General features: G+C 41.2%; 1 protein-coding gene across 1 annotated transcript in view; it reads left to right on the plus strand.

The window, feature by feature from the left end:
- Nucleotides 1–3,219: 3,219 nt before the first annotated feature.
- The window catches only part of LOC129868619 (NALCN channel auxiliary factor 2-like), a 56,593-nt gene continuing 47,442 nt past the window's right edge, over nt 3,220–12,370 (plus strand). The window contains exon 1 of the mRNA XM_055942753.1: nt 3,220–4,425. Coding sequence (XP_055798728.1) covers nt 3,700–4,425 — 726 coding nt within the window. The 5' untranslated portion in view covers nt 3,220–3,699. The remainder of the gene's footprint in view (nt 4,426–12,370) is intronic.

The following is a 12,370-nucleotide window of genomic DNA, read 5'->3' on the forward strand; positions in this document are numbered from 1 at the left end:
TTACATTTTTCCAGTGCCAACATAATTATGAGTGTCTATAGAGATGACTAGTCCTTCTCAATTTATTCACTTAAATGTCAAATATATTTAACAAAAATGTGTTTTCAATACAATATAAGGCTTGATCTACATAGTTGTTTTCTTCAGCGAGCAGGCCTTTCTAACCGACCTGGCCCGGGTATCCTGGAAGGATATTGACCTCATCCCATCAGTAGAGGATGCCTGGTTATTTTTTTTAAAAATGCCTTCCTCACCATCTTAAATAAGCATGCCCCGTTCAAGAAATTTAGAACCAGGAACAGATATTGCCCTTGGTTCTCTCCAGACCTGACTGCTCTTAACCAACACAAAAACATCCTATGGCATTCTGCATTAGCATCGAACAGCCCCCATGATATGCAACTTTTCAGGGAAGTTAGAAACCAATATAAACAGGTAGTTAGAAAAACCAAGGCTAGCTTTTTCAAGCAGAAATTTGCTTCCTGCAACACAAACTCAAAAAAGTTCTGGGACACTGTAAAGTCAATGGAGAATAAGAACACCTCCTCCCAGCTGCCCACTGCACTGAGGAGAGGAAACTCTGTCACCACCGATAAATCCACTATAATTAAGAATTTCAATAAGCATTTTTCTACGGCTGGCCATGCTTTCCACCTGGCTACCCCTACCCCGATCAACAGCACTGCACCGCCCACAGCAACTCGCCCAAGCCTTCCCCATTTCTCCTTCTCCGAAATACAGTCAGCTTATGTTCTGAAAGAGCTGCAAAATCTGGATCCCGACAAATCAGCCGGGTTAGACAATCTGGACCCTTTCTTTCAAAAAGAAAAATCTGCCGAAATTGTTGCAACCCCTATTACTACCCTGTTCAACCTCTTTCGTGTCATCTGAGATTCCCAAAGATTGGAAAGCAGCTGCGGTCATCCCCCTCTTCAAAGGGGGGGACACTCTTGACCCAAACTGCTACAGACCTATATCTATCCTACCCTGCCTTTCTAAGGTCTTCGAAAGCCAAGTCAACAAACAGATTACCGACCAATTCGAATCCCACCGCACCTTCTCCGCTATGCAATCTGGTTTCAGAGCTGGTCATGGGTGCACCTCAGCCACGCTCAAGGTCCTAAACAATATCATAACCGCCATCGATAAGAGACATTACTGTGCAGCCGTATTCATCGACCTCGCCAAGGCTTTCGACTCTGTCAATCACCACCTTCTTATCAGCAGACTCAACATCCTTGGTTTCTCAAATGATTGCCTCGCCTGGTTCACCAACTACTTCTCTGATAAAGTTCAGTGTGTCAAATCAGAGGGCCTGTTGTCTGGACCTCTGGCAGTCTCTATGGGGGTGCCACAGGGTTCAATTCTTGGGCCGACTCTCTTCTCTGTATACATCAATGATGTCACTTGCTGCTGGTGAGTCTCTGATCCACCTCTACGCAGACGACACCATTCTGTATACTTCTGGCCCTTCTTTGGACACTGTGTTAACAACCCTCCAGACGAGCTTCAATGCCATACAACTCTCCTTCCGTGGCCTCCAACTGCTCTTAAATACAAGTAAAACTAAATGCATGCTCTTCAACCGATCGCTGCCTGCACCTGCCCGCCCGTCCAGCATCACTACTCTGGACGGTTCTGACTTAGAATATGTGGACAACTACAAATACCTAGGTGTCTGGTTAGACTGTAAACTCTCCTTCCAGACTCACATCAAACATCTCCAATCCAAAGTTAAATCTAGAATTTCGCAACAAAGCATCCTTCACTCATGCTGCCAAACATACCCTCGTAAAACTGACCATCCTACCGATCCTCCACTTCGGCGATGTCATTTACAAAATGGCCTCCAATACCCTTCTCAATAAATTGGATGCAGTCTATCACAGTGCCATTCGTTTTGTCACCAAAGCCCCATATACTACCCACCACTGCGACCTGTACGCTCTCGTTGGCTGGCCCTCGCTTCATACTCGTCGCCAAACCCACTGGCTCCAGGTCATCTACAAGATCCTGCTAGGTAAAGCCTTATCTCAGCTCGCTGGTCACCATAGCAGCACCCACCTGTAGCACGCGCTCCAGCAGTTATATCTCTCTGGTTACCCCCAAAACCAATTCCTCCTTTGGCCGCCTCTCCTTCCAGTTCTCTGCTGCCAATGACTGGAACGAACTACAAAAATCTCTGAAACTGGAAACACTTATCTCCCTCACTAGCTTTAAGCACCAGCTGGCAGAGCAGCTCACAGATTACTGCACCTGTACATAGCCCATCTATAATTTAGCCCAAACAACTACCTCTTCCCCTACTGTATTTATTTATTTAGCTCCTTTGCACCCCAATATTTCTACTTTGCACATTCTTCCACTGCAAATCTACCATTCCAGTGTTTTACTTGCTATATTGTATTTACTTCGCCACCATAGCCTTTTTTTGCCTTTACCTCCCTTATCTCACCTAATTTGCTCACATTGTATATAGACTTATTTTTCTACTGCATCATTGACTGTATGTTTGTTTTACTCCATGTGTAACTCTGTGTTGTTGTATGTGTCGAACTGCTTTGCTTTATCTTGGTCAGGTCGCAATTGTAAATGAGAACTTGTTCTCAACTTGCCTACCTGGTTAAATAAAGGTGAAATAAAATAAATAAATGTGCAGAACCATAGAGATTAGGATTATTGTGAGGATTGATTATTATTATTATGCAATACATATTATGGTTAGTTTTTTTGTTGGTATTATTATTGTGACACACTTTAGTACTAGTAGCCTAGCCAGGCAGTAATAGAATGACTACAGTAGCAATTGATGACAATCAGTACCACTCTAAAATATGGTGAGGGTGGTTTCTCTGTGGGGAAAACACTATCAAAGAAGTGTAAAATGAAATGAACTAACATTTAATGATCTTCTGACCTCACATTTTTGGGGTTGTAGTATATCACCACACTCAACATCATCTAAATTCGTTACCATGGCATATTATTTTACAACATATGAATTGTCACATTTATCTATAGTCACATTAAATATTTTCTTGCGAACCAGATGAATAACGTGGTGTTTAATCTCTATCCTTAAATGCCTCCTGGGGTAAAGCTGTCCAGTGAAAGGAATGAATGAAAGCTGGGGAATGAATGGAGCTTGCGTTAATGGGGAAGTAAGAGATGTGGAACCACAGGGGCGACGAAGAGCGCAGGCGCCCCAACCCCCTTCAATTAAAAAATCTCAAGGTTTTCTGTGCAAAACCGAAGATGGCGACAGTCTAAACGAGACTATCAAGGAGGGAGAAGATGAGAGGCAAATGTAGCTTTTTTTTCACCAGAAACGGAAGAAAAAATAAGTCATTGTGTCATGTTTGAGGATGACAGATATAGAATAAAGATTTCGTTTTTGTACATACTATGCGTTTCTTGTGTGATGCTGCACCGGTGCTGGAGGTGTCAGTAGGATTTCGCAAAATGTTACAATTTTGGGTGTATAGGGAATATTATGCCGGACGTTATCTATTTGCGATGGCTCATTGTAAAAATTAGACGCCAGGGTTTGGAGCTGGATTGATTTCTTGACACAACAACTTGGGGAAAATTCTTCCCATCACCATGTTGCAAACGAGGTAGGTGACATTGTTTGGGGGATAGCCTATATTGCAGAGGTGAAAAACCCATCTGAGATCGCTTTTGTCTCCCCCCTAAAATATGATCAGGGGTGCTTGGATGTTTCGAAGGGAAGATGACGCCGTGTTAAAAATCTGTTGTGCACCCAAACAAAACGACAAACCCTGTGCCGATTCCGAGAGGGTACAGAAATGGCGAATGTCTTTGGCATCCCTATTATTTTTCACTGTCCTTCTCTCTGATCACCTCTGGCTGTGTGCTGGAGTTAAACTAAGGTCCAAGGATAGGAGCAACCGCAAAATCTGGAGTAACGCGACTGACGGGGTCCACCCGGCTCTAAATGAGGAGAAAATTGGTATTTTTCTAAGCAATTTCACCAAATCCGCTGCTCCAAGTCCTCATTGCACTGATTCTCATAGCCACCACACTCACCTGGAGTCAGCCTGCACCACGTTGTATCAGCAAAAAAATGGCTTTGGGTCCTCTTTCTCAACTCCATCAACGTTCTCGTCACAGATGTTACTTGATTATTTTAGGAATTTCAGCCTTTCTTTTTGTGATTCTTACACCATCTCCGACTTACTGTTGGGGATGTCAAGCCCAGACAGTTTGAATTGCAGTCTTCAGAACATGGTTTTGGATTTGTTTAGAGGCGGTGGGGATGACGAGGATGTCTGCAGCATCTGTATCCAGGCGTACATGCGGCTGGACCAACACGCTCAGGAAAAATATGAAGAGTTTGACTTCTTCTTTCTCAAGTATTTATCGGAGGATTATTCCGTCCGATCCCACACAGAAGACTGTAAGGTAAGATCAACTTGTACATCCTGTTATAAGTGCATTTTACCTTGTAATGGCTGTTTTATTCAGCAGGGAGCTATGGGCGGAACGGTAAAAGGCTACAGAAGACACATTTACACACAATAAATTACTTCAGGTGACTAATTACACAGACAAAGTACCATATGCCTACACAATACCTCTTATGAATGTTTTCCATTTGAAACAATTTATTTGCTCATTCATGAACAGGCCTACTGTATGTGAATATTCATACTGAATTCGTGAATAGCCTATGAATATAATAATACATGTGGTTCATGGTTGTATAATATCTACCTATGTTTCCTTGTGCTTCTATAACAAAAATCATGTTAATAGTGTTTTGGTTTTCATGCCACTTCTCAGCTCTGGTATCTTGCCACCTGTGTGTCGAGCTGTGATGATGTCACCCCTCTGTGCCCTCTCTGGGTTGTCTGGCAGAGCCTTTGATGTTCCACTACCTCACAGCACAGGGATGTCTGTGCTGAGGGGTATTTATGAGTCATATTGGACCACAGTCAGACTCTTTGCCCTGGTTGGTGTTGATAGAGCCATGATGCCTTAGGTGTTTCCCAAGTCTCTAATGAGAGCTCGGGCAACCAGGATTTCCTAAGGCTTTGAAACTACTCTGTTTCTGGGTGGCACATGTGGAAAGAGGTGTCACTGAGCTGTAGCCTATTGACCCACAGCTGTAGGTTTAAGAACAGCCCTGATGATAAGAGAGACAGTGCTTCCAGCAAACAGAAGATGTACACTACATAGAGCAAAGGTAATATTATCTGATGGTTGTCATAAGGTGTTGACCTATGAATGTTCTAAAAACTTGGAAGGCTGAACTAACATCCATTTAAAAGATTCCATGCAGAAACAACACAGGCAAAAAGGCCACAGGCGCACTCAGGGATTTTCAATGAGTGATGGATTTGCTTGTGCATATTAACCAACCGTTATTAGAATGTTATTACACAGGTATAAGAGAAACACTACATTTAAAATATATATAGATGAGATTATCATATTTTGAAAACTTCAGATAACATCCACGTTTTCTTGCTGGCTGCCAAGCCATCCAACGCCTTGCAAAGTAACAACTTCATGTAATGTTACCTTGTTATCAAATGAAAATGTTAGAAGTTATCCAGAGTCCAATTGATCCCACACATACACTTAATTCTGCATATACACACCCCAGCGGTAGAAGCTACCCTATCCTAAGGCTACTAATTGGTTCCCAGGTGCTGCATATCAAAAACAAGCAAGGCACCCTGTCTTCTTCTTAAACAAGACTGTCTTGACATTTTGTCTCAAGGTCACCTTTTGTAGAGCACATCAGTTGCCCTTCAAGTGTCAACTAAGAAACACCTGTCAACTAAGGAGACCTATCCACGCGGCGCTGCGCTGTGCTGAGGTGACATGTGTCATGAGTTTACTCATGTCCCATGCCCTGTTGTCCCCACTTACATCCTCTATTATGGTATTTTCTCACAAATGTCCCAAATGCACAAAAACTCTTTTAAATAGAAAAAATTATTTGATGTATTCCTGTATTAAAATACCATGATTAGTATTTCAGGAATGTATGTACAGTAAGCCCATTAATTTAATAGAAAACCACATGGCTTCTGCATTTTACTAGTTAACAAACAAAAGGGTCTATTTCTATTTGAGTAGGGACACGAACTGAAACATTTTGGGCCGGAAGAGGTTGCTGTCAGTGTCAATTAGTTCTCACATGTCTCATCTCCTTCGCTGTGGATATTCTTGTTTATATGATCATACACTGGGCTTATGTTGGTTGTAGAGCTTAAAATATGGAGACAGATAGAAGGTGACAGTCCATACAGGCTAATTCCTCATCTTTCCTCTTATGTAGGCTAGAGATGCTGTATTTCAGACAGCCTCTCCAGGCCCTTGTCTAAAACTCCTAAAAGCCTTCCCCTGTTTGACAGAATTGTTGCTCTTTCCAAGGACAAACATTTTGCTCACAGTGTGACCTTATAGATCAGTCTTCTTTGGTGAATGGACACACAGTGATCCTTCGGGCATAACTGTTATTGATGGTGTCAACCTCTTGGTGGGGTCAGCTACAGATCATTTTCAGTTATGTTTTAACATTGCTAGTGCCAAGTCGTAGCTCCTCCCTCTAGGATGTAATGTATCCCCTGGCTACTACTTTACACAAATGAATGGACACATTTCATAGGTGCAGTGGATTAGAGGGGGATTGTCAGTCTAATGCTTGACTCATACACATTTACTCTTAAAACTGCTTTGTGTTTTGTAAAACTACTCTGTCCATACAACTATGAATTGTATAGTTCACATTTTTCCAGTTCAGTTTAATCTGTAGGCCTATCCCAGTTGTTTTCCTATTACCATATCATTATCAGAGTAGAGTGTAGGGCTTGAAGGAGATGTTTGTTACCTTTTGATTTTACATACATATTTTCTAAGACCAGTTCTCACTATTTAAAACATGACATGGTCAATTATTTATGATCCCCTTCTGCTGCTGCTACAAAAAGGCAGCCAGTAAATACAGCCTAGTAGTGAACACTATGTCTAATCAGAATCAAAGTTTAATCACTGTTAATCTTATGTAACATCATCTTTCTTGTAGGAATAACAAAAGCAGCACCTGTGCACTCTGCTTTTAGATATGATAGTAGTCTACGCTTGTACATTCACTACACCAAGCTGCTTTGATACCTATTTCCTATTCCAGAAAGTAGGGAAAATATTGTAATCTTGAAGCTGCAATATGCAACTTTTTGGGCGACCCTACCAAATTCACATAGAAATGTGACTTATAGATCTGTCATTCTTAATGAAAGCAAGTCTAAGAAGCGGTAGATCGGTTCTATGTTATTTGTATGCTTCCCGTTCTTAAGTTTAGTTTTTGCGTCTTTTACTTTTGGTTTTGTACACCAGCTTAAAACAACTGAAAATACAATATTTTTTGGGAATGGAAAATAGATTTGACAGCAGATGTAGATGTTTAGATGTATCAAGGATTCTCTACACTATACTTGCTTGTTTTGTCACATAAACTGAAATTCGATGAACTATTAGAATTGTAGCAACCAGGAAATGGCAGAACGATTTCTGCATAGTGCATCTTTAATGAGTACTGTTTATATTCAACCCATATTAACCCCTTTAACACATTTTCACAAACGTTTTCAGCAATTTAATGTTTTCAGTTATTGGTGTGAATATGTGTACTTACTTATTGCATTATCAAATATACATCCTTTACATCGAAGTAAAATACTCCAAACAGCCACATGGTAATTTGTGTACCAGAGGGCTGTGTTTTGGAAGTAACATGGCTGGCTCAAAGAGAGTGTCAGAGTATGAACCAGCTGACTCACAGCACGCTAGAATATCAATGAGGCAATGAGCCTCCTGAAGGATTTACAACAGGGTTGTCACGTACCCACACCCCTAGTATTAGTCCAGACCATTGGCTGCTGATTGGCATCATCTGACCAATAAAAGGGTGCTAACCTGGACCATATCTTTCATAAGCTTGCGGTCATCCTTTGCCACATGCATTGAGTAACAAGCATACTGCATCACATCTGTGCAGTGGATACCTGCAGTATAAGTAGAAACAACATCTTGCATTGGGATACCATGAAATTTCTCCTAAATGGAAGTCATATTGATACTAATAGTAACATTGCGAATTATGTGCTGCTACAGTCGTTGCCCTGATAGTTTTTGATATCTTCCTGAAAGCAGTGGCGTACAGGGCCCTACTGCTGATGAGTTATTATGTGCTTGCCTTCAAGGAAGGCCATGCTGTCTGCCTGCTTATCACCCTGGTGAATGGGCTCCATCAGCTTTGTAATGTGGCCTCCCTCCGTTGTCCTGGATGGCAATATTATAAATGTGCTCACAGAGGAAAGTGGCACCACAGAGAGAAAGACCGTTTCTAACGTAAACAAATTGATATTTTATTTATGCAGTTAATCAATTCCGTGCCTAACGTTTGAGGTTTTCAAGTAATATCTGATCTTGAGATTGTTTGTATTTTTTGATTTTGGCTTTGCATTTATATTATTCATTACACTTTGTTTATTTACTTAGATTATTCCATTAATTTGGTTGAATAATAATGTATGACTAATGTCAATTTAAGAAGTTTTTTTCCCCTCAGGATTAAGGTTATAACAATCTTCAACAGCATATTGTGGCAACTTCTAATTTAATACAAAAGTATGTAGACAACCCTTCAAATTAGTGGATTCGGCTATTTGAGTCACACCCGTTGCAACACTCACTACTGAGTTCCAAACTGCCTCTGGAAGCAACATCAGCACAAGAACTGTTCGTCGGGAGCTTCATAAAAATGAGTTTCCATGGCCGGGCAGCCGCACACAAGCCTAAGATTACCATGCGCAATGCCAAGGGTCGGCTGGAGTAGTACAGCGGCTTACTTTTCTATTTTGTTGCCTTACAACCTGAAATTAAAATATATTTTTGAGGGGTTTGTATCATTTGATTTACACAACATGCCTACCACTTTGAAGATGGAAAATGTTTTTTTATGTGAAACAAACAAGAAATAAGACAAAAAAACTGAAAACTTGAGCATTAATAACTATTCACCCGCTCCTTGGTCTTTATTTAATAAAACATTTTATTTCACCTTTATTTAACCAGGTAGGCTAGTTGAGAACAAGTTCTCATTTACAACTGCGACCTGGCCAAGAAAAAGCAAAACAGTTAGACACATACAACAACACAGAGTTACACATGGAATAAACAAACATACAGTCAATAATACAGTAGAAAAAGTCTATATACAGTGTGTGCAAATGAGGTAGGATAAGGGAGGTAAGGAAATAGGCCATGGTGGCGAAGTAATTACAATTTAGCAATTAAACACTGGAATGGTAGATGTGCAGAAGATGAATGTGCAAGTACAGATACTGGGGTGCAAAGGAGCAAGATAAATAAATAATGGGGATGAGGTAGTTGGATGGGCTATTTACAGATGGGCTATGTACAGGTGCAGTGAACTGTGAGCTGCTCTGACAGCTGGTGCTTAAAGCTAGTGAGGGAGATATGAGTCTCCAGCTTTATGGTGCCACTTGCTTGTTGGTGCCCCTTGTTTCGTGGTGTTGCAGACTCTGGGGCTTTTCAGAACAGGTGTATATATACTGAGATCATGTGACACTTAGATTGCACACAGGTGGACAAATTATGTGACTTCTGGAGGTAATTGGTTACACTGGATCTTGTTTATGGGCTTCATAGCAAAGGGGTTGAAAACATATGCACACACCACTTTTCTGTTTGTAATTATTTCGAATTTTTTGAAACAATTTATTTTTTATTTTTATTTTTTTTCACTTCACCAATTTGGACTATTTTGTGTATATCCATTACATGAAATCCAAATAAAAATCTATTTAAATTACAGGTTGTAATGCAACATAATAGGAAAAACGCCAAGGGGGATGGATACTTTTGCAAGGCACTGTATATAGCTGACCGCCATTGGACCCTGGAGCAGTGGAAACGCTTACTCTGGAGTGATGAATCACTCTTCACCACCTGGCAGTCCGACAGACGAATCCGGGTTTGGCGGATGCCAGAAGAACGCTACCTGCTCTAATGCATAGTGCCAACTGTAAAGTTTGGTGAGGGAGGAATTATGGTCTGGGGCTGTTTTGCATGCTTCGGGCTCGGCCCCATAGTTCCAGTGAAGGGAATTCTTAACGCTACAGCATACAATGATATTCTAGGCAATTCTGTGCTTCCAACTTTGTGGCAACAGTTTGGGGAAGGTCCTTTCCTGTTTCAGCATGACAATGCCCCCATGCACAAAGCGGGGTCTATACAGAAATGGTTTGTCGAGATCGGTGTGGAAGAACTTGACTGGCCTGCACAGAGCCCTGACCTCAAGCCTATCGAACACCTTTGGGATGATTTGGAACGCCGACTGCAAGCCTGGCCTAATCGCCCAACATCTGTGCCCGACCTCACTAATGCTTTGGTGGCTGAATGGAAGCAAGTCCCTGCAGCAATGTTCCAACATCTAGTGGAAAGCCTTCCCAGAAGATTGGAGGATGTTATAGAAGCAAAGGGTTACCAACTCCATGTTAATGCCATGATTTTGGAATGAGATGTTCGACGAGCTGGTGTCCACATACTTTTGGTCATGTAGTGTATTTAATAGTATAGTTTGAGGTGTCTATCTGAAAAAAGATTTGTTGGTGACAAAGGTCAATATTGCTAGTTATAAAAGTTTTATTACACTTTCATTATGCTTGGGCATCATATAAAATCCCTAATAAAAAACTGCAGAATTGGAGCAGTTTAAGTTTCAAAAACAAATCTTTCTATGAACCAATTTCAATAATTAGATAAGATGAGTTTCAAACAGTTTTGGCATCAGCACTTCAAGTTGAAACAAACTCCAGAGAACACCTGATGACTAATTTACTGTAGAATACTGACACCTTGCATTTCAATTTGTTGCGCAAGGCCATTTTATTGAGTGAGATTGTATCCATCTGCGTTTATCTTAAGATTTGGCACAAATAACTTTGTATCAAAGGGTGCGAAGATACTTTGACAAATGGAATTATGTCACATTTTCACATTAGAGTGAGTTCCTCACGAAACCAGGACAAAAAGAGACCAAGATTTTTTTCACAAGATTTAATCCATAGAATGGTCTTTTGGAGGAAGGATTGTTGACATATATTTGACATTTGTATTTAAAAGCACAATTGAGAAATAATTAATCAAAGTTAGCATATTTATGACATTTTGGTGTCCTGCTACTTTGAGTTATGATCCAATGTGTAAGCATTACAAACAGTGAGCGTGAAATTGGATTCAAAATGCCCTCACCTGGTGATTTGCAGAATGTGCAATAAAAATAATTCAAATCAATAAAAATTTGATTGGTCACATACACATGGTTAGCAGCTGGTAATGCGAGTGTAGCGAAATGCTTGTGCTTCTAGTTCCGACAGTTCAGTAATATCTAACAAGTAATCTAAGAATTCCCCAACAACTACCTAATACGCACAAATCTAAAGGGGTGAATGAGAATATGTACATTTAAATACATGGATACGCGATGGCCGAGCAGCCTAGGCAAGGTGTAATAGATGGTATAAAATGCAGTATATGATATGAGTAATGTAAGATATGCAAACATGATTAAAGTGGCATTATTTAAAGTGGCATTGTTTAAAGTGACTGGTGATCCATTTATTAAAGTGGGCAGCAGCCTCTCTGAGTTAGTGATTGCTGTTTAGCAGTCTGATGGCCTTGAGATAGAAGCTGTTTTTCAGTCTCTCGGTCCCAGCTTTGATGCACCTGTACTGACCTCGCCTTCTGGATGGTAGAGGTGTGAACAGGCAGTGGCTCGGTTGGTTGTTGTCCTTGATGATCTTTTTGGCCTTCCTGTGACATCGGGTGCTGTAGGTGTCATGGAGGGCAGGTAGTATGCCCCCAGTGATGCATTGTACAAACCGCACCACCCTCTGGAGAGCATTGTGGTTGAAGGCGATGCAGTAGCCATACCAGGCTGTGATACATCCCGACAGGATGCTCTCGATTGTGCATCTGTAAAAGTTTGTCAGGGTTTTGGGTGACAAGCTAAATTTCTTCAGCCTCCTGAGGTTGAAGAGGCGCTATTGCGCCTTCTTCACCACACTGTCTGTGTGGGTGGGCAATTTCAGTTTGTGTGTTATGTGTACACCGAGGACCTTAACATTTTCCACCTTCTCCACTGCTGTCCCCTCGATGTGGATAGGGGGGTGCTCCCTCTGCTGTTTCCTGAAGTCCACGATCATCTCCTTTGTTTTGTTGACGTTGAGTGAGAGGTTGTTTTCCTGACACCACACTCCGAGGGCCCTCACCTCCTCCCTGTAGGCTGTCTCGTCGTTGTTGGTAATCA

This window comes from Salvelinus fontinalis, chromosome 13 (genome assembly GCF_029448725.1).
Source record: "Salvelinus fontinalis isolate EN_2023a chromosome 13, ASM2944872v1, whole genome shotgun sequence".
Classification (NCBI taxonomy): Eukaryota; Metazoa; Chordata; class Actinopteri; order Salmoniformes; family Salmonidae; genus Salvelinus; species Salvelinus fontinalis.